Source organism: Hypanus sabinus, chromosome 10 (assembly GCF_030144855.1).
Source record: "Hypanus sabinus isolate sHypSab1 chromosome 10, sHypSab1.hap1, whole genome shotgun sequence".
NCBI lineage: Eukaryota > Metazoa > Chordata > Chondrichthyes > Myliobatiformes > Dasyatidae > Hypanus > Hypanus sabinus.
The window spans coordinates 147,642,704-147,668,489 of record NC_082715.1 but is presented as its reverse complement, the minus strand read 5'-3'; the positions used below and the strand labels follow the sequence as shown (position 1 = coordinate 147,668,489).

The following is a 25,786-nucleotide window of genomic DNA, read 5'->3' as shown; positions in this document are numbered from 1 at the left end:
AGGTGCTAGATGAAGCCAAACTGAAGGAGCATTATTTTTAGATAATAGAATGCTATGAAAGAACTTGTAGATGTATGGAATAAACATTATATTTATTGAAAATGGGGTTCAGCTTTAGGATATCATGAAAAAAATGGAAATTAAGACCAGATTAAATCCTGCTGGTACTTGCTGTACAGTGCAGTAGGCATTCAGAGTTGCTGTCCAATGTTGATGTGAAGATGGTCAAAACAATAGAATTTCTGCCCACTCCCGTCTTCTATTAGTTGAAATTCTTCATTTTGATTCTTCTGGCCTTTCTTAGATTTCCTTGGCAGGATTGTCATTGGGTACATTTCTCCTGAATCATTAGGAGAATTACAAAGCAAACTACAATTTAAGTTAGATCCTTACTTATTGTGTCTGACATTAGTTACTAGACATAAAATATCTCCAGTAGGGAATAGAGACACCATAACTCTGATCTGTATTTCCCTGCCACCTCAACAAATAATTCTTGGTGGTTAATGGGGTGGTTAAAATTTGATGGCTTTGTTATTCTCAGATAATGCTTTTATATTTTTGAAAAACTACATATACCGTACACGCCATCGAGAAATGGAAGCATAATACCACCTTGGGGTAGATGCTCACAGAATGTTACAGATCACACCTACAGTAACTGAGGTAATTTATGTTTTTAAAAAAGGGACCTGTATTCTATAACAGTTGAATAGAATCTTACAAAATTAGGAATAATGATCCACCTGTTTAAAACCTCAGAGTACAATATATTGTATTATTCATCCAGGCAAGAAATGACAATTATAACCTGGTATTGAGGCAGTAACTGTCTCCTACACAACCATAAACTTAACCAATCTGCTCACTCTAAGCAGGCAGCAAGCTTGGAAACTAGGTCAAATGACACCCTGACAGAAACTTGATTAATTTTGGGATGAAGCCCCAATTAACTTGCTGTTCCTAATGTTGTTAGGATGTCTGGTCATCTTAAGGCTTAAAGGTATACATTACTTAAAATTGCAGAATCAGACTAAAAAGATAGTTTCAGGTCAAGAAATGCTCAAATGTGATGTAGGCCTTTCATCATCTGCGAAGACGTAGACCTTGAAGTCTTTAATTTGGTACAGTGTATTTTGAAACATTCTTAAAATTTCATGACTGCAAAAGTAATTTAGCTGAAAGTGGTAAACCCATCTCCAGGTTGGGTCTTATCTGTACTAAACCAACAATTATGATCTTTGGTTTGGAAGTGAGCTAGACAGAAGATTGCATGTCTTTGCAAAGTTAGCAATCAACTGAAGTAAAACTGGGCCAATGCACACCCTGTGCTAGGAAAATATAACCATAAGGTTTCCTGCCTCTAATCAGCATTTAAATATTTATATTCTTTAATGGAAGGTTGCTGATGGATACTGATTGACTTCACATCATGATTGTTTATCTTGTTACAGTATTTTCCAAATGCAAACACTATTCAATAATGGATAAGGCCTGATTTATAAGAAATCGTATGGAATTTTGGAATTCATGATTTCTGAGATGTACCAGATGCAAATTACCAAATGGTGTTTAAAAAAATATTGTTTACAAATCATTAAAGAGTAACTAAGCCTACTTGTAATTGAGTTGAATCGTAGAATATCATCTTAAAAATAGAGACTAAGTAGGAATGAAGTTTTACTTGATAGCATATGATAGTTTGCTGCAAATAAGATTTGGTACCATTCTTTTTCTTTTTACAATGGTTTTGTCAATAAGTGAAGATTTGCTTCAGAATAAATAACCTGTCAATAATTTGAAGGAAAGCTTTAGATTTGGAGATAATTTTTGTAATGATTGTGTTTGTTTTAGGGATGCACTGGTCAACTGGACTAGTGGAGGGATCTGACTGAGTTATGGTTGCTCCTCTTATCCTTGTGAACACCAACTTGCCTCTAACCTTCTGTTTTATTGTCTTTTGTTCTAGGTAGTGATGGCTGGAGACTTTATGAGTACATTACCAGACACTTCATTGCTACAATTAGCTTTGACTGCAAATACCTCCAAACCACAATCACTTTCAGTATTGATGAGGAACATTTTACTTGTTCAGGGAAGACTTTACTTTCAGCTGGTAAGGATGAAACATCAGTTTAATGTGGTGGTGGTTGGGTACAATTGTGTAATGGTTGAGTTACTTGATAGTCAAATCAATCAGAATCATTGGGCCAGAAATATGAACTTGAATCCTAATGTGGCCACCTAAGGAATTTTATTTCAATTAATTTGATTTATTTTAAATAAAAGTCTGTGATTATATTCTTTAAACAACTGGATTTTTTTTTTGAAAATCCCTACCTACTTTACTAATGAGAAGGTATTCTACATGGAGTTCTCTCATCCTTATTCTTTTGGTCTATATATGACTTTAGAAGAACCATTGCTGGTATTTTTGTATTTATACATATTTCTGTATAATTGTTTATTCTTTATCATTGTTGAAAGTTGTTTCTGTTGCATGTTGTGCCCTGACCAAAATACCACAGCAAATTCCTGATGCATGTAAATATATATGGCGAATAAAGTTGTTTACTCTCTCCTCAGTTCTGAAGCAATTGTGGATGGAAACATTAACAATGACCATATCATGTGAATAAATAAATAAAAACAGTGAGGGGGTATTGGGTGATGTGTATTGGAAAGTGTTTAATAAACTCATCACTGGTTAAAACTATTCTTCCAGGATTTGGACAGACAACATTTAGATATCGGCGAGTATCATGCATTTCCAGCCCAAGTTCTTTTTGATAGTTTCCTTTGTATTTGTGGGTGAACTTATTTATAATAGAAAATTGATGAAAGTACTCATGGAAATTAATAAATTGATGGATGGCCATTTTTTGGCTGTAAATTTCAGAATATCTGTGTGGTTACAGAGTGATATGACTTCATATAGTGCTCTTTGGAGCAGAGTAGTTGTCTTCGCCTATTACCAAAAGTGCTCCTCTGTTCAGTCAAGGTGGTATGCAGAAGGTGAGAAATATTGTCCAGGATTTACTGTAGGATCCTTTGTTCTACCACAACCTGCAGTGTGTCCAGATTGACTCCTATAACAGAGCCAGCCTCTCTATTCAGTTTATTGAGCCTGTTGGCGTCACCTGTGTTGATGCAACAGGCAATCAAATGAACAGGTACTGACAAGTATAGTTCAGGCAAAAGCTAAGTTACTAATTAATACATTTATAGGCACCTTTAATGCTAAATTTGTGTTTTTAAAAAAAAAGATGTTGCTATGTTTTTCACTGAAGGAATTGACTGAGAAGAATATTCTCAGCTTTTTGTTGCTGATATGCCTGATGATTTTTCATTTTTTTGCAATGTTTTGTTTGCAAGGGAACCAATTATTAAATATCTGTGTTTGCCTCTTGATGCTTAAGCATCTGTTAGAAAAATATCAGGGATACCATTTCTTCAAGGTTGCTGTGTTTGCTCCATGTCTGTGCGTTTGATTTTCTTGCTGTAATCCAGGTTACACCGCAGTGATGCCATGGCAAAGCCTAGCAGATGAGGAGACGCTTCCAGTCTGTGAGCGAGGTGATGGGTTTACTGTCAATGAGGTCAAGCTGTTGGAGAAACAGACAAATCCACCCGACTACCTGACAGAGTCAGAACTCATCACTTTAATGGAAAAACATGGCATTGGTAAGTTCATTTTACTGTTCTGGCCATTTTTTTTTTGTTTTTAAAGATTTTAAACACCACTGCATCTCGGACACAAATCATGGTGCATTGTCTCATTTACCTTCATTGTGTTGAGTTAACATTTATTTTATTTAGAGATGCAGAGCAGAATAGACTCTCCTGGCTTTTTGGGCTGTACTGACCAACAACTCCCGACAACCCCAATTTAACCCTAACCTAATCATGGGACAATTTACAGTATCCAGTACGTCTTTGGACTGTGGGAGGAAACCAAGAACCTGGACTAAACCCATTCATTCCATGGGGAGGACAAAGAGAGACTCCTCACAGAGGATGCTGGTATTGGACTCCAAACTCAGATGCCCCAAGCTGTAATAGCATTGTGCTAACTGCTTCACTACAGTGGCATCACAACATTCTTAGCATTGGAAATGAGAACCCTAGCAATGGTGGGTAACTCACCATATGGGCAGCAAGGATTGTTGCTTCCACGGAAGCTTAAAGCAAAATCCACATTTCTCAATTATACTGATAATTTCAGTCTCTGCTGTCTCCCATCACTTAGTATACTTAGTTTCACCTTGGGTCTCAGTGTTAATTTTATTTTGGATAATCCTTCCTTTCTGTTCATGTTTAAATTTTTACCTGACTAATGGTCCCTCACTTCAGTCACCTCATTAACTCAGTCATGCCATCACCTGGTGTATTAATTTCAGCTCAGTGGCACAGTAGCAATGTAGTTATCACTGTGCCCGTGACCACCGATTCCTGCCACTCTGTAAGGAGTTTGTACATTCTCCCTGTGACTGCATGGGTTTCCTCTGAATGCTCTGACTTGCACGTTAGGGTCAGTGAGATGTGGCCATGCTATGCTGGAACTGAAAGAGTGGCGACGCTTGAGGGCTGCCTCCAGCATAATCCTTGCTGATTTGGTTTGACACAAACATTGCATTTCATAAACAAGAGAAAATCCACAGATGCTGGAAATCCAAGCAACACACACAAAATGCTGGAGGAACTCAGCAAGCCAGCCAGCATCTATGGAAAGAAATACAGTTGATGTTTCGGGCCGAGACCCTTTAGCTGGACTAGATTTTACTGTATGTTTGAATGTACACGTAACAAATAAAGCTAATCTTTAGAAAATCCTTAATCATTCTATCAGTAAGAAAACTATTTTAAGCAAAATTTTCTTTTCTATTTGGTATCAGATTTGCTCCTCTAACAGCTTTCCCATTTTCCCTATTTCCCAGGATTTAAAAAAAATCACAGCTGCAGCCCTTCTTTATTTAACTGACAGATTCTTAGAAAAGAAGTGTTTTTTAAAATATTTTATTTATAATTTTCTACAAACTACAACGAAGAAAAAATCAATTATATAGAAGGATCATTGCCATATAAACAAAAATAACAATACATGTCTTAACAAGTCACCCATAGTAAAAAAGGAGAAAAAAGAGAAAAAGAAAGAAAAGCACCCAATCCATCACTTATCCAACTCCAAGCCAACCATTATATGAGATAGACTTTTATTACCCCAGAACTACATATTGTAATAAAAAAAAGGGGGGGGCAGCCTGCTACCTGATCAGAAAAAAACAAAAGTCAAAAAAAAGCTGGAAATGTAGGGTCTGATTATCAAGGGAAAAAAGAACAAACACCTGTCAATCTAGGTGAGAGTTATGAAAATATTCGAGAAAAGATCCCCACACCCTATGGAACTTTATGTCCGAATTAGAAAGTGAGTAGTGAATCTTTTCGAGATCTAAGCAAGACATAATATCCCTAAGCTATTGAGCATGGGTAGGGGGAACTACATCTCTCCATTTAAGAAGTACTGCTCGTCTGGCTAGAAGAGAGGCAAAAGACAATGTTCGTTGTTTAGCCAGGGTCAAATGCTTGTCAGGGTCTCGAAGAATACCAAAAAGAGCGATCAAAAGATCAGGTTCTAAATGACAATTTAATATAGAAGGTAAAGTTAAAAAAACATCTTTCCAAATTTTTTCCAGAGTAGGACAGGCCCAATACAAATAGAAAAGGGAGGCCTCACCTTCTTTGCATTTGTCACACCAGGGACTAATATCAGGATAGAACTTTGCCAATTTGGTTTTGGACATATGAGCCCTGTGGACGACTTTAAACTGCAGGAGACAATGATGAGCACATAAAGAGATTGAATTGACGGATTTAAGAATTGAATCCCAAACCTTGTCGGACAAAGAAAAACCTAAGTCATGCTAGAATCGACTATTTTTTAATTGATAATCAATTGATCCCATTCGTCTGTTCTTGTGACTATAAGAATATATTGATTTCAGATCATGCCCACTTACACTTACTCCCTGGCCTCCCTCAAGTAAATAAACACTGGCGTTTTAATCTGACCTTGTCGGATAACGACGTTATAAAATTTATGGAGGATCAGATAACTTTCTTTTTAAATACCAATGCACTACCTGAAACCTCTAGTCAGGTGGTTTGGGACGCAATGAAAGCATATCTAAGAGGTCAAGTAATTTCCTACACAGCAAATTTGAAAAGAAAGACTCCCAAAGAACGTTTAGAACTGATCAATCAGATTAAAGCTATAGACCAACTATACGCCCAGGTCAAGGATCCAGAGTTATATAAGAAAAGAATGGAACTTCAAACTAAATTTAATCTTATTTCTACTTACCCGATTGAACGCCAACTTTTGGGCAGTCGGAGTAAGTTCTATATTCACGGGGATAAATCTGGTAACCAACTTAGGTGCTCTAAAGCAAAACAACACATCACTCAAATCCGAATGAGTAATGGGAATATTAGTGTGGACCAGTCTGAAATTAATGATACATTCAGGAATTATTACTCTCAGCTTTACACCTCTGAATCCTTTAATGGTAATACTACTGTTATGCAATTTTTAGATAGTTTAAATATTCCTAAACTTTCTTCTGATCTTAAACATAAATTGAATGAGCCATTATCCTTAGAGGAAATATCCTCTGCTATTTCTGCTTTGCAGCCTGGTAAATCTCCTGGTCCTGATGGGTTCTCTACAGAATTTTATAAATCAATTTCCTCATTGCTCTTATCCTAACTTAGTTCAGTTTTTTTTGATTCTTTTAAACAAAATAAATTGCCTACATCATTTGATGAGGCTTGTATCGTTCTTTTAGCGAAAAAAGGCAAGGATCCATTAGAATGTGCTTCATACAGGCCGATTTCTCTATTAAATGTAGATGCTAAAATTTTAACTAAAGTTTTGGACTGTAGGCTGGAGACTATTTTACCCTTAATTATCTCTGAGGATCAATCTGGCTTTATTAAAAATCACCTTCCTTTTTCAATATTAGATGTCTTTTTCATATTCTATATTCATCTTCATCAGGGACCCCTGAATGTGTTACCTCTCTTGATGCCGAAAAGGCGTTTGATTGGGTGGAGTGGCACTAGTTATTTGCGGTTTTAGAAAAATTTGATTTTGGATATAATTTTATTAAGTGGATTAAGTTACTATATTCCCATACAATTGCATCAGTTTTGACTAATTCCCAGCAATCCCAACCGTTTGATCTTAAACGTGGCACCCGACAGGGATTTTGAGCACAAAGTCTATACGCCGATGATTTGTTACTTTTTATATCAAACCTGACCACCTCCTTACCTTTGTTGTTTTCACTTCTCAATAAATGTAGTCAGCTATCCGGATACAAACTTAATCTACATAAGAGTGAACTTTTTCTGATAAATAAGGAAGCACAGGAATTAGAATTTCACAATCTCCCTTTTAAAGCAGTAAACAATTGTTTTACGTATCTTGGTATTATCGTAACAAGGAACTGCAATCGACTGTTCGATGAGAATTTCAATAATCTTTTAAATTTTACAAAACAGAGATGAGCACAGTGGTCACCTCTGTCCATGTCTTTAATTGGACGAATTAATGTAATTAAAATGTATATTCTCCCTAAATTTTTATACTTATTTCAATCTTTACCTATATTTATTCCTAAAGTTTTTTTTATTCTTTAGATTCTATTATCTCGTCATACCTATGGAAGGGTAAACAGCCCAGACTGAATAAAGCTCATCTCCAAAAGCCTAAAAGAGAAGGTGGCTTGGCGTTGCCTAATTTTTGTTCATATTATTGGGCAGCCAATATTTGTAATATTATCTTTTGGTCCTACTTTTATAATCAGTCTGTTTGTCCAACATGGGTGACAATGGAATTAAACGCTTATAAGAAATTATCTATTCCAGCTTTACTTGGATTTGTTCTTCCTTGCCAATTGCCAAAATCTATTATTAATCCTGTAATCAGGCATACTCTGAGAATATGAGCTCAATTTAGGAAATACCATGGTCTTTATAGTTTTTCCCTCTCTAGTCCTATTCTATACGATCATTTATTTCAACCGTCTATGCAGGATTCCACATTCCAAGACTGGTGTAGGAGAGGTATCAGGCGTTTTGAAGATCTTTTTATAGACAATCGGTTTGCGTCTTTTGAAACAGTTGTCTATAAAGTTTAATTTACTGAATACTCATTTTTTTTAGATACCTCTAAATTAGACATTTTATTAGCCCTCTAATACCACATTTTCCTGAACAACCTGATAAAAATGTTGTAGACTTGTTTCTTTAAATGAACCCCTTGGGCAAAGGCGTAATTTCTACTATTTGTGTCAAATTTATGATTCTCAGACAAGCCCCTTGTGATAAAATTAAAACTGCTTGGGAGAAAAGAAGTGTTGCAAAATAGTTTCACTAATTTATTTTGTGCATAACCAGCCTTGTGTATGGGTGCTGAAACACTTGTATAGTGTGAAGAATTTGCCATCTGGTATTAGTATATTTCAGTAAAGTAGTTAAGTTATTCTCAACTTTTTTTTTTCAAAAGGCTGCTGATGATTTTCAATTAAGTATAACAGTCTTATGAAGCTTTTCTCTAATTTTAGCTGAACTTTTCCATGGATGGTTTTGTGTGGAAATGGTGGCAAAGCAGAATCCCTGTCTTTGCCCCACACCCCCCAACTCAGTCCTCTTTCTCAGATAGGCAGTAATTAAAGTAATAACAGATCTAACATATTTTCTCAACCTAGGCTGTGAGTTTATCTCAGCATTGGTGTAGCTGTGGATTCTAAGGAATGCATCATTAGAGAATTTATCTGAAATTGAACCTGGAAATGTTTAACTTAAAATAGTTTCTTTTCATTAACAGGAACAGATGCCAGTATTCCTGTTCACATCAACAACATCTGTCAACGCAACTATGTAACCGTGGAAAATGGCCGCAGATTGAAACCCACAAATCTTGGAATTGTTCTTGTTCATGGATATTACAAAATTGGTGAGGACTGGAAACCCACAGTTCTGAATTTATTTTTTATTTTCAGGTCTTTATTTATCTTTCAGGAGAATTAATTGTCCCAGGATGTCTTTTCAGAATGTTTGCAAACGGACAATGTAATAGCTCTGATTTTATGGCACTAAATGGTGATTGCCCCTATAAGTAACGTTGAACTCCAATTTAAAAAAGTACATCAACAAATTGCTTCACATATTCACATTGTCTTAATGTGTTGCTTGACATGATTCAAGAAGAATGCCAGCTTTTCCAATAACTTTTAAGCTGTACTAAAATCATAACCATCCATTGGGCACATGCTCATCCAATTATATTTATTGCTGCTGGGGTGTTGCTCAAAGCTAGGTGTGATGTACCTCTGTCTGCATCGCCAAATTGTATTCCTTTGCAGTTGGCATTATTTTCTCAGAGAATTGTGTCAGCAGGCTTGCAGAAATACGTATTTTGCTACTGACACTCATTACATACTTAAGATAAGTACTTTACAACGAAGTATTTCATGTTAGAAAACTAAAAGGGAGACATAAATTATCACAAAGTAAACCTAATCCTTGGCAAAAATCAAAGACAGGTTTTGTGTTGTGATGCAGTTCCTCATCACTTCTATTGCTTTTTGGCATGCTATTGACATAGTGAATAGCTACACTATAGCACAGTGTCAAATAACATGATTCTCTGGTACATTTGTTCCCCCTAGCTATTCTTGGCAATAGTTTGATTAAACAGTATTCTGCAGAAAGATAACGCTAAAGACAGCTTGTGTAGCCACTGTGGCTCACATCAGGGAGTGTACTGGTAACAGCTTGCTAGCAGTCTTCACTGAGAATGGTATATTTTACTCTGCAGTATACAAAGGAAACGGGTGATTTGTTTAAATTTATTTGGATGTGACTTGAACTTGCACTTTAATGAGGAAAAAGTCTTGTTTTACACAGAATGGATTTATTTATTACTTCGTTTATTTAAACTGCCCTACATGTAATGGGTTAAGCAGGCCAGTGATGTAGTGACGTCTGCATGGAGTTTGAGTTGAGTGGTCTTGGGTTCAAATCTGGCCAGCTACTTGCCTGCTTTCCATCCGTGCTGCACTAAGCGTCAAGCTAGCAACTCAGCCTTGTAAAAATGCTAAAGAAATGGCAAGGTTGCCACCCAATGCACCACACCACGCAGAAAAGAACAGCAACATGATGAAAGAAAGTGGCTGGTGACAAGCTTTAGCATGGGTTTAACTGGGAGTGCAGAGGAGCAGCCCCAAACGATTAACATATTTATTCTATTTAATTTCCTTAAGATATTCTGATATTTATTATCTGTGGCCAGCCTTCAACCTGGCCTTGCAGAGTAATGCTAGGCAAGATTCATGGAGCTGAACAATTGGAAATCTTTATTAAATGTTTATTGAAATCGCAGTATATAAGGTGAAATGCTATAAATTATACACCTGATTTCAAGAAACTACAAAGGAATTGTACAACATATATATGATAGGTAATTTTATAAACTGTAATTAAAGGACCATGCACTGCTGTAATTAGCTGGAGGTCTAATTCTGGACACAACTCACATTGTTTTTGATGTGATCCTACCCCACCTCCACAGACTGATCGACCTAATCATAGTTACTTCACAGGTTGCCCAGGTTTGCCCTCAAACTTAATTTTTTATAACACTAATGAACAAGCCTGTGACATTTGTTTGACTGAACCCGTTTGTTTTGTAACTGCTCCTTCTACAATCTGATTATTCCTTAAGGTTGCACAGACCAATGCATTTGGTCCTAAATCATTACTTTCTACTGAACAGGGAAGAGCTCTGTGTTTTATCAGTACCTGGAGAATTTCCTACAGACAGCTAGATTGTTGAGGAAAAAGAATCGGAATTGTGTCCTGGGGTAAATGTTTGTGAACAGAAGATCTTCTCCTCACAATTTCAACCCTTATTCTTTTAAAGCAGCCTCCCATAATTTAGAATTTTGATCACTGCTAATCCATCTTCATGTAGGTACCGCCTACAAGATGAAGCAATACTTTTGACAAAGGGTTTTCAATCTGAAATACTCTTCTATTTCCACAGATGCTGTCTGACCTGTTAAGTGTTTCTAACATTATTTGTTAGTTTCCAGCATTTTTTTCGTTATTTCCATTTTTGTTTACCATTGCTTTTACTTTCTGCCATCTCCCACTATATGCAATCCTTTGTTGCTTTATGGGAAAGGTGCTGAAACAGCATTGCTCTGTTTGGAGCCAGCATAGACTCAATAAGTTAAATGGCTTCTTTTTTACACCAAAAACATTATAAATTTTTTTTGGATTTCTTCTAGCCTGGTTCAATGATGGAATGCTATGATGTACATAGAATTATTATTTCTTTCTGTGCCTTGTTGCACATCGGGTGGCGATGTTGCCATTTCTTTAGCATTTTGTGTGTTTTTTATGAGGCTGAGTTGCTGGCTCGATGCTCAACCCAGTACGAATGGAAAGCTTGCAAGGAACCTCGAAGTCCAGTGCAGATGCCATTACACCACTGGCTGGTTAATGTAACGTAGTGTTATTCCACTAGGTTAATCTAGAATATATTCTAGTACAAAACTTAAGTTGGTTTCTATCACAATGGCTACGAAACTGTTAGATTATTGTAAGATCACAACTGCAATACCAGTGGCTGCTGAGGAAAGAAACCTATCCTTTTTACCTGGTGTGTTACGAATATGGTTAGCCCTTAACTCCCCTCTGAATTTGCTCAGCTAGTCACTTAGTTACATTAAATTGCTACTTGCAATTACTCAGGAAGCTGGTCTGCTCAGGACAGGTGGGGTCAGGAATTAAATATCAAACTTGCCTTCACAACCCTATTTCAGAGAATTAAAGTTGGAAAGGTCATCCCTCCTCTCCCCCTGCCCCCCCCCCCCCCCGCCCAAATGATCTGAGCCTAACAAGACCCAACTGGCTTCAGATGGTGTTTGTTGTGAAAAAGAAAACAAAAGGTCCATGCACCAGCAGCTTTTGATACAATAATAGCATGTCCATGTGTTTTAGAGCAGCCTTTGTAAGTAAAATAAAATGTGTTTGTTGATCATTTTCAAGCTACATTCTGCTGGAGACTCACAGGGCAAGTAGAATCTCTTCCAGAGCAATGGCCTGACAGGTCAGACTGTCTTGTTGTCAAGGGTACTCTGTCACCAGGCACACTGTGAGGTGGTGATTATTATCCTCAAAACAGGTCAAGTGTATCTAACCAGTAAGTGGGGAAAGTTTCTCTGGAAAGGTGCACCCACAATGCATATCAAGAGAGCTTCAAGATGGAGAAGGGGTGAGCTTGTTTGGAATAAGAAAAAGAAAAGGAAGAAACTCACACTTAAGGATTTAGCATGGGATACAAATATTAAAAGTTGATCACATGTGAGATCCCTGCAGTGTTGAGTAGATTGGGCACCTGTCTGCTTTCATAGGACCTTATACTGGGGTTGGTGTCAGATCAGGTTTTGATTATGTCCTCAAGTACATCTCTAGGATTGGATTGGAGGGTGAATAGCAATCAATCAAATTCTATCAGTTACTTGAAGCACCCTGCTTCTTTTTTACCAGTTACTTTGTAGCATAATGTAAAATATGTGATCTGTTTACAGACCAGGAGCTTGTCCTTCCCACTATCCGCAGTGCAGTCGAGAAGCAGCTTGGTCTCATTGCTGCAGGCAAGGCTGATTTCCCTCCGGTACTGGAGCATGCTCTGAATATCTTCAAACGGAAGTTCCATTACTTTGTAGACTCAATAGGAGGTATGGGTGAATGTTTTAACATGTTATAGAAAATTCCTAATTGCTATACTGTTAAACACATTGTTCAAAAAGAATAAGGCTTTCTACAGATACAGACGAGCAGGTGTGTAATCTATGCTCCTGTCAAATAAACACACAAAATTCTGGAGGAACCTAGCAGGTCAGGCAGCATCAATGAATTGGTATAAAGAATCGACATTTCAGGCTGAGATCAGGATGAAGGGTCCTGGTGTCTTGGTGAAGGGTCTCTCCTTGAAACATCGACTCCATATTCCTACACCTGACCTGCTAAGTTCTTCCATTATTTTGTGTATGTTACTCTGAATTTCCACCATCAGCAGAATCTCTTGTGTCCATGTCAAGTAAAGTTCAGTGGTGAAAGTAGAAGTGCCCTGTACTTTGTCTCAACAGATATCCCAAACCAGAGTAGATTGCACAGTATAGAGTAGGTCCTCAACGAAAGGTATTCCCGATAATACTCAGACTAGGAAAATTACTTGAAGATTGATTGTGTTCTATTGCAATCATATCCTGTCTTAATAGGGAGACCAGACCTGTACCACAGTGTTCCAGATGAGATTTCACCACACCTTGTATATTTAAAGCAGTATGTATTTACTCTTATACTAAAGTCCTCCTGCAATGAAAGACAATAAATTTGCCTCCTAATTTCTTGTTATATCTACAAGTTAACTTCTGTAATTTACATATAAGGAGATGAATACCAGCATCTTTCAATATCTAATGGAAAAAAACAATAATTTTTCTAGGTTTATTCTCCTATTTCTCCACGTTACGCTCCATCTTCTATGATCCTGCCTGTCTGTAATCCTTGAGAAGCCTCTCTGCATACTCCTCAGAATCCACACTGCGATTCATCTTAATTAGATGATAACATTATACAAAAATAATCTGCCTGCCCATATTAGAAGATGTTAACATATGTTGTAGTAATGCATTTTCAATCACTAAAACATTTTTAAACAAAAAAAAGACAATTGATGCTCGGTCATTTACAGATCTTAAATCTAGACAGATTTTTTATGCTCAAGGAGTGTGGGAACATTTCAGATACATGGAGTTAAGCTGAAGATTGAATAACAGAACAAACTCCAGGGGCTAAGGAATCATGGTAGCTTGTCTCCTCTCTGGCTGTTTCGCTCAGTTTGCACTTGATCTCTCTACAGGTATGGATGAATTGATGGAGGTGTCTTTTTCTCCCATCGCTGAAACAGGGAAGCCTCTGTCCCGTTGTGGCAAGTGCCATCGATTCATGAAATACATTCAGGTTGGTAAAGGGAATGTGAAACTTAGGGTGCAGGGATAATTGCTTCGCTTTTAATAATCATATTAATAGTTTCTTGCAAATGCATTGGTTCTATTGAGAATGCCATACGTTTGCTGTCCAAATCAACGCAGGACATCTTTAGGAATTCTGAAATTATGTCAAGCTGTTTTAAGGCAGGGGTTCCCAAACTTCTTTATGCCGTAGACCCCTACCATTAACCAAGGGGTTCGTGGACCCCAAGTTGGGAATCAGAATCAAAATCAGCTTTATTATCACCTGGAAATTTGTTAACACAGCAGCAGCAGTTCAATGCAATACATAATATAGAAGGAAAATAAAAGAATAATAATCAATAAATTACAGTGTACGTATTTTGAATAGATAAAAAATTGTGCAAAAAACAGAAAATACTATATATTAAAAAGGTGAGGTCGTGTCCAAGGGTTGAATGTCCATTTAGGAATTAGATGGCAGAGGGAAAGAGGCTATTCCTTAATCACTGAGTGTGTGCCTTCAGGCTTCTGTATCTCCTGTTTGATGGTAACAGTGAGAAAAGGGCATGTCCTGGGTGCTGGATATCCTTAATAATGAACACTGCCTTTCTGAGACACCGCTCTCTGAAGATGTCCTGGGTACTTTGTAGGCTAGTACCCAAGATGGAGCTAACTAGATTTACAACCTTCTTCAGCTTCTTTCAGTCCTGTGCAGTAGCCACCCCCCCCCCACCCCCCACATACCAGAAAGTGATGCAGCCTTTCAGAATCCTCTCCACGGTATATCTATTGACGTGTTTGTGTGTATTTGTTGACATACCAAACCTCTTCAAACTCTTAATGAAGTATAGCCACTGTCTTTATAATCATATCAATATTTTAGCACCTGGTTAGATCCTCAAGAGATCTTGACACCCAGGAACTTGAAACTGCTCACTGTCTCTATTTCTGATCCCTCTGAGGATTGGTATATGTTCCTTTGTCTTGTCCTGCCGAAAGTCCACAATCAGCTCTTTTGTCTTACTGATGTTCAGTACCAGGTTGTTGCTGTGACACCATTCCACTAGTTGGCATATCTCACTACTGTATGCCCTCTCGTCACCACCTGAGATTCTACCAACAACAGATGTATCGTTGTATAGATTTATAGATGGTATTTGAGGTATGCCTAGCCACACAGTCATGGGTATATAGAGAGAAGAGCAGTGGGCTAAGCACACATCCTTGAGGTATGCCAATGGTCATCGTCAGCAAGTAGGATATGTTATCACCAATCCGCACAGATTGTGGTCTTCTGGTTAGGAAGTCGAGGATTCAATTGCAGAGAATTGTAGAGGGAACCTCTGCTTTTAATGTTTCTGTAGGACATTCAAAAACATTGAAAAGATCTGAGAACTTTGACATACATCAGAAGTTGGGGGCTAAGATCATTTAATTTGAAATCCAGCTGCTGTTCCTGAAAACAAAATCAAACATCAAAATAACATGATAAATCAAATTGAAAATATAATGCAGCCTGTCAGATGTCTGTAATGTAAATGTGATACCTCTCACAACAGTTTATAGTACAATTTATATTCATAAGAACAACATATGAAACACTGGAGAGACTCAGCAGCTGGGCAACATCTGTGGAGGGAAATGGGCAGTCGACGTTGTTGTTGCTGCAACTAAGTTACTTGAGAAACTGGAGAAGTTATAGATATGAGTTTTTATTCATCATAACTACAAACATTCTCCTGGAGTCGTCCTTGCGAGTCGCACAGACTCAAACACACATCACATTTTGATCAATGGTAATGGGAGGTAATTCAATACGTTGGTTACTTCGATATTTTGTGTTAACAATGCTTCCTTTGAATTTGTTTACAATGGTGAACCAATAGTTGTCTTGAGTGAAGCAGGCCATATGCGAATGTCTCATGGTCACCAGTTTTGCAAAGGTGTGTTGTTAACTTCAGTTTACATTAAGAACTGAAGACTGGTTCTCATTTGAATTCATATTTGATACATTCAGATATCACAACCCCTTGGGACTCACAGCACCAGTTTCAGGAACAGTCAGGCTCAGCCATCAGGCACTTGAACCAAAAGGGATAACTTCACTTGCCCCATTTTTGAAATGCTCCCACAACCAAAAGATTCACTTTCAAGGATTCTATCTCGTGTTCTTGGTATTTATTGCTTGCTTATTTATTTATTTGTTTGTTTATTTATTCATTCATATTATTTCCTTCTTTTGTATTTGCAGTTTGTTGTCTTTCACACTGGTTGAATGCCCTAGGTTTCATTGGTCTTTCATTGATTCTGTTTTCTATAAATTTATTGAGTATGCCCACAAGAAAATGAATCTCACGATTGTAAATGGTGACAGATATGTGCCTATATAATAAAATTTGCTTCGAACTTTTAAACTTTGATAACTCCAGAATACTCCTGATTAACATTTAATGTCAAGACCCTCACCTGGTTTGCTCCAGTCCCAAATAAGGAAAGAACAGAACAAAGTCAATGTAGGTGAAGGACAGTGAATGGAAGTACAAGGTTCTCTTCTTGCAGTTACAAATACTGTAGAGTCCACTTACACCCTCTCTTGCTACAGCTAATGAAAGGGGAATGAACATCTTATCTTACTACATTATAATTACTGAGCATGGAATTTGATTCTAGAGTACAATATAATTACCAGGTAGAAAATATGAGATCTGAATTCTTTCATTCTATGTACTGGGGAGGAAGTAGGACTCCAGAACAGTTTAACTTTTAATGGATTCTGGGCATAGAATGGAGCTCCCATATTCTAACATTAAGTTTATAAGATATTGAATACAGTGTGGTTACCTCCACTGGCTGTGAATGGAAATACAATACTGATGGATCATTGTTCACCAGTCTGTGATTATGAATTTGAGGATCTTGGTTTGTACAAACTTTGTAGTTACCAGACTTGTGGATGGAAGTCTTAATGGTTTGGTTGCTCAGTTACCAGGTCTAGATACACACTCTTCTTGGTAGCTAGGTGAACTGAACTGTAGGATTCCATTTATGCAGGTATGAGTAATCATTGAAAAAAACTATGGCCATTCTGCAGGAGTACACTAATTCAATAACGTACTACTTAAATTTGATTTTTACCTTTCAGGCCAAACCAAGCCGGATGCATTGTTCCCATTGTGATGATACCTACAGCTTGCCCCAAAACGGAACTATCAAACTGTATAAGGAACTCCGCTGTCCACTAGATGAGTTTGAACTGGTTCTTTGGTCTTCTGGTTCCAGAGGAAAGAGCTACCCGCTGTGTCCATATTGCTACAACCATCCACCATTCCGTGATATGAGGAAAGGTAAGATGTTTGTCATCATCATTGCTGACTGAGTTTACGTTGTTTGTGAATCTGCTGTAAAGAGGATGCAAATAAGCAAAGAGAGTTGTATTAATATATTTCCAATTTACATTGTTCCTTAGGCATGCTGACTGCTAGGAGGGTTCTATAAATGTCACTGGTTCGCACCAGTTCTTAATGGGTGACCAAAGTAAAGCACTGACCAGTGCTGTTCAGTTGTGTAGGCTTTATGATATTTCCCCAAACTATTCTATTTGAGTAATCAGATAGAAAATTAATCCCATTCAAGAACAAGGTAGCTGAAGCCTGATGGCTTTAAGCACAGACTAGGTTCCCAGAGACCTCCTAATCTGTTTTACTCCATGGTCACACTACACCAAATTATATGATGGGAATGGCACATCCACCCTTATGAAAATTGGTCAAAACATTAGAAAAGCCTGAAAACGCATAATGCCAGGCTGAAGTATAACTTCTATTCACACTGTCATGAGTTTATAATGGTTCCTTAGTACGAAAAGGTGGATTCTTGACCTCACAATTTACCTTATGACCTTGCGCCTTATTGTCTACCTATATTTCCTCTGTAACACTTTATTATGCACTCTGTTATATTACATTGAACTACGTCGATGCACTGTTGTAATGAATTAATCCCTATGAACAGTATGCAAGACAAAATTTTCTCTCTACATTGGTACCCATGACAATAATAAATCAATTTACCAATTTTCCTGCTTGAATCCAAAGAGTGGAGTAGGAGCTTGCTACAGTTCCCCAGCATTTACATTCATTACTGTGCTCTTGAACTCTACACCAGCTGAAACATAACCCAGAATCATAAACACATTCATTTGAAAGGCAGTTATGTAACAACAAGGAAGAAGTAGTTTTTTCCCCCGGTTTTTATTTTAATTATTTATTTCATTCCATAATTCTTTCTGAAGGACATTCAAAAGCATTAAAAAGATCTAAGAGCTTTGGCATGCGTCAAAAGCTGGAGGCTCGACAACGCTGTCTGTGAAAGGATTTTCAAAGTTCAGTTTAAATTTATTATCAAAGTACATATGTCACCCTATACTGCCCTGAGGTTACTTTTCTTGCAGTAGAGAGAAATATAATAGAATCAATGAAAAACTATACACAAATACTGGCAAATAACCGAAGTGCAAAAGATGATAAAAGATACAAAAGAGTCCTTTAAAGTGAGAGACTGATGATTGAGGGGTAATAATGGTTCCTGAATCTGGTTGTGTTGGACCTAAGATTCCTGTACCACCTTCCTGGTGACAACAGTGAGAAGAAAGCATGGCCTGGATGGTGGTCCATAATGATGGATGCTGCTTTCCTACAACAGCCCTCAATGGTAGGAAGGGCTTTACCAATAATGGAATGAGCTCTATCCACTATTTCTGTAGGCTTTTCTGTTCAAGGGCATTACGATGCAATCAGTCAATGTACTTTCTACCACACATCTATAGAAGTTTATGAAAGTTTTAGATGACATGTCAAATCTTTGTAAACTTCTAAGAAAATAGAGGCGCTGCCATGCCTTCTTTGGAATGGCAGTTGTGTGCTGGACTGAAGACAGATCATCTGAAATTATAACACCAATGAATTTGAAGTTACTGACCCTTTCCACCTCTGATCCACAATGAGGACTGGCTCTTGAACCTTCGGTTTCCTCCTCCTGTAGTCAATAATCGGTACTTTGGTTTTGATGACCTTGAGTGAGGGGTTGTTATTGTGGTACCATTCAACCAGATTTTCAATCTATATTGCTGATTCACCACCTTTGATTTAGCCAACAACAGTGGTGTCATTGGCAAACTTAACTATGGCATTGGAGCTATACTTAGCCTCACAGACATAAGTGTAAAAGTGAGTAGAGCACAGGGCTAAACATACAGCCTTGTGGTGCACCTGTGCTGAAGGTGATTGTGGAGGAGATATTGTCAATCTGAACTGACTGGGGTCTGCAAGTAAGGAGATTAAGGATTCAGTTGCACAAAGAAGTATTGAGCTCAAGGTCTTGGAGCTTATTGTTTACTTTTGAGGGGATGATAGTGTTGAATGCAGAGCTGTAGTTGATAAAGAGCATTCAGATATATGCATCTTTACTATCCAGATATTCCAGAAGAGCCAATAAAATGGGTTTCTGCCATTGACCTGTTGTAACTGTAGGCAAATTGGAGCGGATCAAAGTCACCCCTCAGGCAGAAGTTGATATGTTTCATGAACAACCTCTCAAAGTACTTCATCACAGTGCATGTAAATGCAACTGGATGATGGTCATTGCGGCAGGTTACCATGTTCATCTTGGGGTCTGATAGGATTGAAGCAAGAGTTGTCAGGAGCTTTGGGAGTTCATGAAGGTGTCTATGTGTTCTGTCGGTCAAAGCAAGCATAAAAGGCATGGAGGTCATCTGGGAGTGAAACCTTGTTATCGGATACGTCGCTTGGTTTTACTTTGTAGGAGATAATTGCATTCAAGCCCTGCCGTGGCTCTTGAGTATCGTTCCGTGATACAATCTTTGTCTGGAATTGTCACTTTGCATGTGAAATGGCTTTCAAGAGGTATTCTTGAAGAGTTTACGGGATGTTCTGTCCCATCCACATGACCTGATTCATGACTGTGCCTCTCCACTTGGTTCCTAACTGGTCTTAGGAATGTGGATTTGGTTTGGTCCACAGCAATACCTGGCAATGTTTTATCCATAACTCTCCAGGATCACTTGCATGTCAAAGGACTACTGGTCAATACATTGGAATTTGTAAGTTTTAGAGCACAGAAATTTTTATTGGCAGATAAGTGCAGCCAAAAATTGAAAATGCAAGAGCCTATAAATTTAAGAAAAATAAAACAGGTAAAGAAATGATAAACCAAGAAGTTATTACTAATGATGAGCACAGGCTTTGAATTGTGGGTGGAAAGGAAGATTGAATGGGATAAAAAGGCTGGGTGAATTCTATACAAACTTAAGTGTCATTTCAAATGGGTTAAAATTATGAATAATTTTCAGACATTGTGATAATTTCATTTAATTGACATTGGGAGTTTGATTTCTTTTCATTCTTTGCCCCCCCCCCATTTTTTTTTGCCAAGAATCCACATTTATTTTTGGTGTTGCTGATGGTTGTGGTGATGGTTCTCCTTTAACTCTTGTGTTCTGTTAACAACTGCCTCATGCAGTACAGAAACTACAAGAAAAAGATGATCAAACATCTCTAATCTGTTGTTTTAACTTGGTGGCACTGATGGCAGTCATCAGTGATTTCCATGGTGTTCCGTACATTTATATTTGAAAACAATGTGGATAAATCCTCAAACAAAACATTTTTCGTAAAATTAACGATTTAAGATATATGCAAATTCTTCCATTTTTTTAGACATCTTCCTTTGCAGGTAAGAGAAGTAACCTTTATTTTTAGCTCCAAAGCCACCATTTTGCAGTAAAATTCATAAAGATAAATACCCTGGTCACTTATTTTGCATCATTCTAACTAATAGAGTTTGGAGGCCAGACGTATAATCCAATCTGCTTCAAAACATCCACTATTGCCCCTGTACCAAAGAAAACCAAGGTAACATGTCTGAATGATTGGCATCCTTTTGCACTCCTCTCAATCATAAGCAAATGCTTCGAGAGGCTGGTCAAGAACTACATCTGCTATGTTACCACCCACACTGGACCCCCTACAATTCGTCTACCAATGCAACTAATCAACAGACGTTGCCGTAGCCAAAGCACTACACAGAGTCCTCACTCACCTTGGAGAAGAGGGATCCTTAGGTTAAAATGCTGTACTTGGACTACAGTTCAGCACTCAACACCATAATTCCCATCAGGCTCAACAAGAAGCTCAGAGACCTCGGCCTGCACCCCGCCTTGTGCAGCTGGATCCTGGACTTCCTGTCAGATCACCAGGAAAACAACATCTCTCTCAATGTTGAAAAAACAAAGGAGTTGATCGATTACAGGAGGAATGGAGACAGGCTAGCCCCTATTGACATCAGTGGGTCTGAAGTTGAGAGGGTGAATAGTTTCAAGTTCCTTGGTATACACATCACCAAGGATCTCATCTGGACTATACATACTGGCTATGTGGTGAAAAAAGCACAATAGCGCATCTTTCACCTCAGATGGCTGAAGAAGTTTGGCAAGAGTCTCCAGATCATCAGAACTTCCTACAGGGGCACCATTGAGAGCATCCTGACTAGCTGTGTCATCACCTAGTACAGGAACTGTACTACCCTCAATCGCAGGGCACTGCAGAGAGTGGTGTGAACAGCCCAGCGCATCTGTGGATGTGAACTTCCCTCTATTTAGGACATTGGGTGCGTAAAAAGGGCCTGGAGGATCATCAGGGACTCCAGCCACCCCAACCACAAACTGTTTCAGCTGCTACTGTCTGGCAAACGGTATCTCAGCATGAAGGCAAGGAACAACAGCATCTAGGACAGCTTCTTTCACCAGGTCATCAGATTTATCAAAACACATTGATCTTATTGTGTATCTGACTGTACATTGATCTGATTGCGTATCTGACTATACGAAGCAATTGTATATACAGTTTTTTGGCAATATCCTCCCACATTTCCCCTCCTTATTGCTTGTACATTGCGACAGAGACACAACACGAAGATTTGTACTCCCTTGAATATAAGAAGTAAAATAAATACAAATGCAATCTTTCAGCAGATTGCTTGTTGCTCCACATAATATTTTTCAGTTCATAATAAGATCAGTTGATAGGAACATGACTGAGGTCAGGAAAATTCATCTTGTGACTCTTTGTTTTTCTTTCTTAGGAATGGGATGCAATGAATGCACCCATCCGACCTGTCAACATTCATTGAGCTTGCTGGGGATTGTCCAGTGTGTTGATTGTGACAGCGGTGTGCTGGTCTTCGACCCTACCTCAGGCCCCAAATGGAAGATGGCATGTAACAAATGCAACGTGGTGGTGCACTTCTTCGAAAATGCCCACAGAGTGAAAGTATCATCTGAAACCTGTGACGTGTGCGAAGCAGCAATCGTTGATGTAGATTTCAACAAAGCAAAATCCCCACTGCCTGGTGAAGCAACACAGCATTCAGGCTGTGTCTTCTGTGATCCAGTGTTTCAAAACCTTGTCGAACTTCAGTATGCCAAAATGAAACACCCAATGCACAGAAGTGGTGGAGGGCAGGGACGAAGACGGGGCCGAGGGAGAGGCAGGGGACGTAGAACTCCAGGCAGGGGCAATCCAAAGAAACCCAAAGACAAAATGGCTGCACTAGCTGCTTATTTTGTGTAGGTGTAAATAAGCGATTGAATAATGCATGGATGCATTTTCATTGCTTTGTTAGGGAATTTGTAATCTTCCTGCTTTGTTCTAACTGAAAGTCTGAAATAAAGCCTGAAACCCCAAGGAAATGAGGAAAAGGAAAAGAAAACTCAGAAGAAACTATGGAATCTGCAGGTTGTGCAGCTAGGATTTGGGCACATGACTATGTCAAACTAAAATAGCTCACCTTCAAAATAAAATAAAATATGTGGTTCGTGAGGCCTCCGAATATATACAAATGGTGCTAAATTTATTATTAGTTTAGTTGTGTTGTTCATACAATATACAGTTTGCCTTGTCCTAGAAATGTTTAACTTTGTGCTTCAAATGTGTTGAATAATTGCTGATTGCAATTATTCTGATTGCAGTTCTCTGATTGCTGAGCTGGCAAATGTATGACATGTTACAGCTTGGAGAAAATTAGCATTCAGTACTGATCTCAGCCAGTTGTAGGAATGGCAGTAAGAAAACTTTTTTTTCATGTTCTTAGTTGGGTACAGATCAAGGGGAACTGACTGAGCATTTTTTACTCTAAAGAGCATAGTGTACATGCAAGCCCATAAAATGAGAACAAGTCCTTCAAAAAGGAGATCCAATATCCCTGCTCATGAATTGAGAATTATCAATGCAATAATTTAAGCCTTGGGTTTTTGTTGAAATGTGTTGAAGTTGACTGGTTAAGTTTTCACAAAGTTCAGGAAGTAAGCATTTGGCGATGAAACATGCAATGAAAACAATGTGTAACAATTATGACATGTTCAACTGGCACAATGAATATTTATCCAGGAGCATTTCCAGTGCATTGTTTATAATGTCTGACCACTCTGAACAAGAGTGATAGATTCATACAGAACAGAACCAGGTCCTTTGGCTCATCACATCCTCGCTGTTTGTTGCAATTATCTATACTAATCACATTTGCCCACATTAAGTCCATACCCTGCTATGCCCTAGCTATACCAAATGCAGCTTACAGATTGCAATTACATCCGCCACCACCATCTTATTTGGCAGCATGTCCCAGATAGCGACCAATCTGGTGAAACACTGCCCTCTCAGATCTCTTGTAAACCTACTCCTATCTGCCTTAAACCTATGTCCTCTTGTTTTAGACACCCCTCCCCCAACCCCTAATAGGAAATTTATTCTTTCTATATCATGCTTTTAAATACCCCTATCAGGTCACAACTCAGACTCCTTACATCCTGGTGAACCTCCTCTGTACTTTCTTCAGCACAACTACATCCTTTAGTCAACTCACGGGCTGAACACATGTTGTGACAAATACAAAATGCTGGAGGAACTCAGCAGGTCAGGCAGCATCTATGGAAAGAAATAAACAGGCAAAGTGTCTTTGCCTGAAACGTTGACTGTTTATTCCTTTCCATAGATGCTGTCTGACCTGCTGAGTTCCTCCAGAATTTTGTGTGTGTTACTCTGGATTTTCAGCATTTGCAGAATCTCTGGTGTTTAGAACTCTTAGTTTGAGTGACTTTAATGGGAGTAAAGTTCATTTTCCCACAATAACAAAAGATAAATTTCTCACCCAAATGTTCTCATGAATGTTAACACACTTATTGTTCTGGCACTTCTTAACTTATCAAGTATTCAATTTCAACAGGTTGTAGTGTTCTCGCTCGGCGTGTAAGATAACGCGGAACTAAACACCGAGATAAACCTTTGTCAATAACGACAGGATCACAGTAAGATTAACCGTTTACTGTTCACTCTTCCACATTGACGTATGGTGAAAACTGTTGATAAAACAATACAAGATTTGTACAGCATTTGTTTCCTTCTTGATATTACATTCACATCGTAAATACTTGCAAAAGTAAAACTACAACTACTACGTTACATTAAAGTGCAGCATACAGTCAGAGTCTACCTACGCCATTGACTGCTTTAAATACACTTCAACGCAAACTATCTGCAACTCTTTAACTACCAAAAACATAAACATTATCGACCGTTGTTACTTTTAACAGGATCTGTGTTAACATTTTAATTCAACATATTGATTATCTCATAACTCACAGCATTGCTTTCACAATGTTCCTGGTGCATAGAGGGAAAACGTTACTGCTTGCTCGCGCTCGCACATGTCTCGACCCCCCCACCTTCCCGTTTCTCCAAACCGGTATTTTCCCACAGGACGCGGCGAAACTGGATGTGACGTCATTGCATGCCGTGAAATTTCACAGACAACTTTAAACAATCCTAACTTTAACTAGAATGCTAACAAACAAATTACTAAGTGAAAATATTATAAACTAAATAACTGCCATAAAGGCAACACACAGGTTCTCTCAGTAATTGTTTAACACTGTGTGGGTGATGATGGGTAGTTGTCCTTGATTTGACCTGGTCTCAGGGAGATATTTAGAGGAGAGATTCATGAGAAGAAACCTCTTCTTCATCCAGAGAATAGTCAATCTCTGAGATTCCCTGCCTCAAGGGGCTGGGGAGGCTGAGTTATTGGCTATATTCAAGGCAGGAATTGATAGACATTTCAAAATTAGAGAAATCAAGGCAATGTAGAGTTAGTGCAGCAAAGTGCCACTGAGTTAAAAGATGAAACATGATCTTATTGAAAGCATGCTTGGCGGCATAAACAGCACTTGTATTTCTTATGTGTTGGTATTCTGATTTTAAAAAACACGCACACACACACAAAGTATTACCTTCTGTGTTTACGTACTGTGGGTTTACCAGCCAGAATAGTAAATGCTACCTGCACTTCTCAGTATCACTGCCTAAGAAACATGGAAAACAATTTTAAAGATTATTATTTTCTCTGTATCAATAAGATAGCTTGAAATAAGCAACAACCAAAGTATATCTTAGTTCTAGAGAAGATGGGATCTACAGAGGAAATATACAAGGCTGCAAAATCTGATGTGTGTTGTAAGAACACTAGTTACTGTGCATATATGTGTTGTGGCACACACTAAAGATTGTTACCCCTTTTTAAAATTGAGCAAATAAACCATCATTTCTGATATTTTTCTGAATTTT

General features: G+C 38.1%; 1 protein-coding gene across 3 annotated transcripts in view; it reads left to right on the top strand.

The window, feature by feature from the left end:
• The window catches only part of top3b (DNA topoisomerase III beta), a 52,479-nt gene extending 26,693 nt beyond the window's left edge, over nt 1-25,786 (top strand). For 2 of the 3 annotated variants that reach the window (XM_059983219.1, XM_059983218.1), the window contains 7 exons: nt 1,970-2,116; nt 3,511-3,684; nt 8,891-9,019; nt 12,663-12,812; nt 14,000-14,100; nt 17,236-17,437; nt 22,251-25,786. In XM_059983219.1, coding sequence (XP_059839202.1) covers nt 1,970-2,116; nt 3,511-3,684; nt 8,891-9,019; nt 12,663-12,812; nt 14,000-14,100; nt 17,236-17,437; nt 22,251-22,738 — 1,391 coding nt within the window. In that variant the 3' untranslated portion in view covers nt 22,739-25,786. The remainder of the gene's footprint in view (nt 1-1,969; nt 2,117-3,510; nt 3,685-8,890; nt 9,020-12,662; nt 12,813-13,999; nt 14,101-17,235; nt 17,438-22,250) is intronic. The other variant, XM_059983220.1, reaches the window with a different exon arrangement.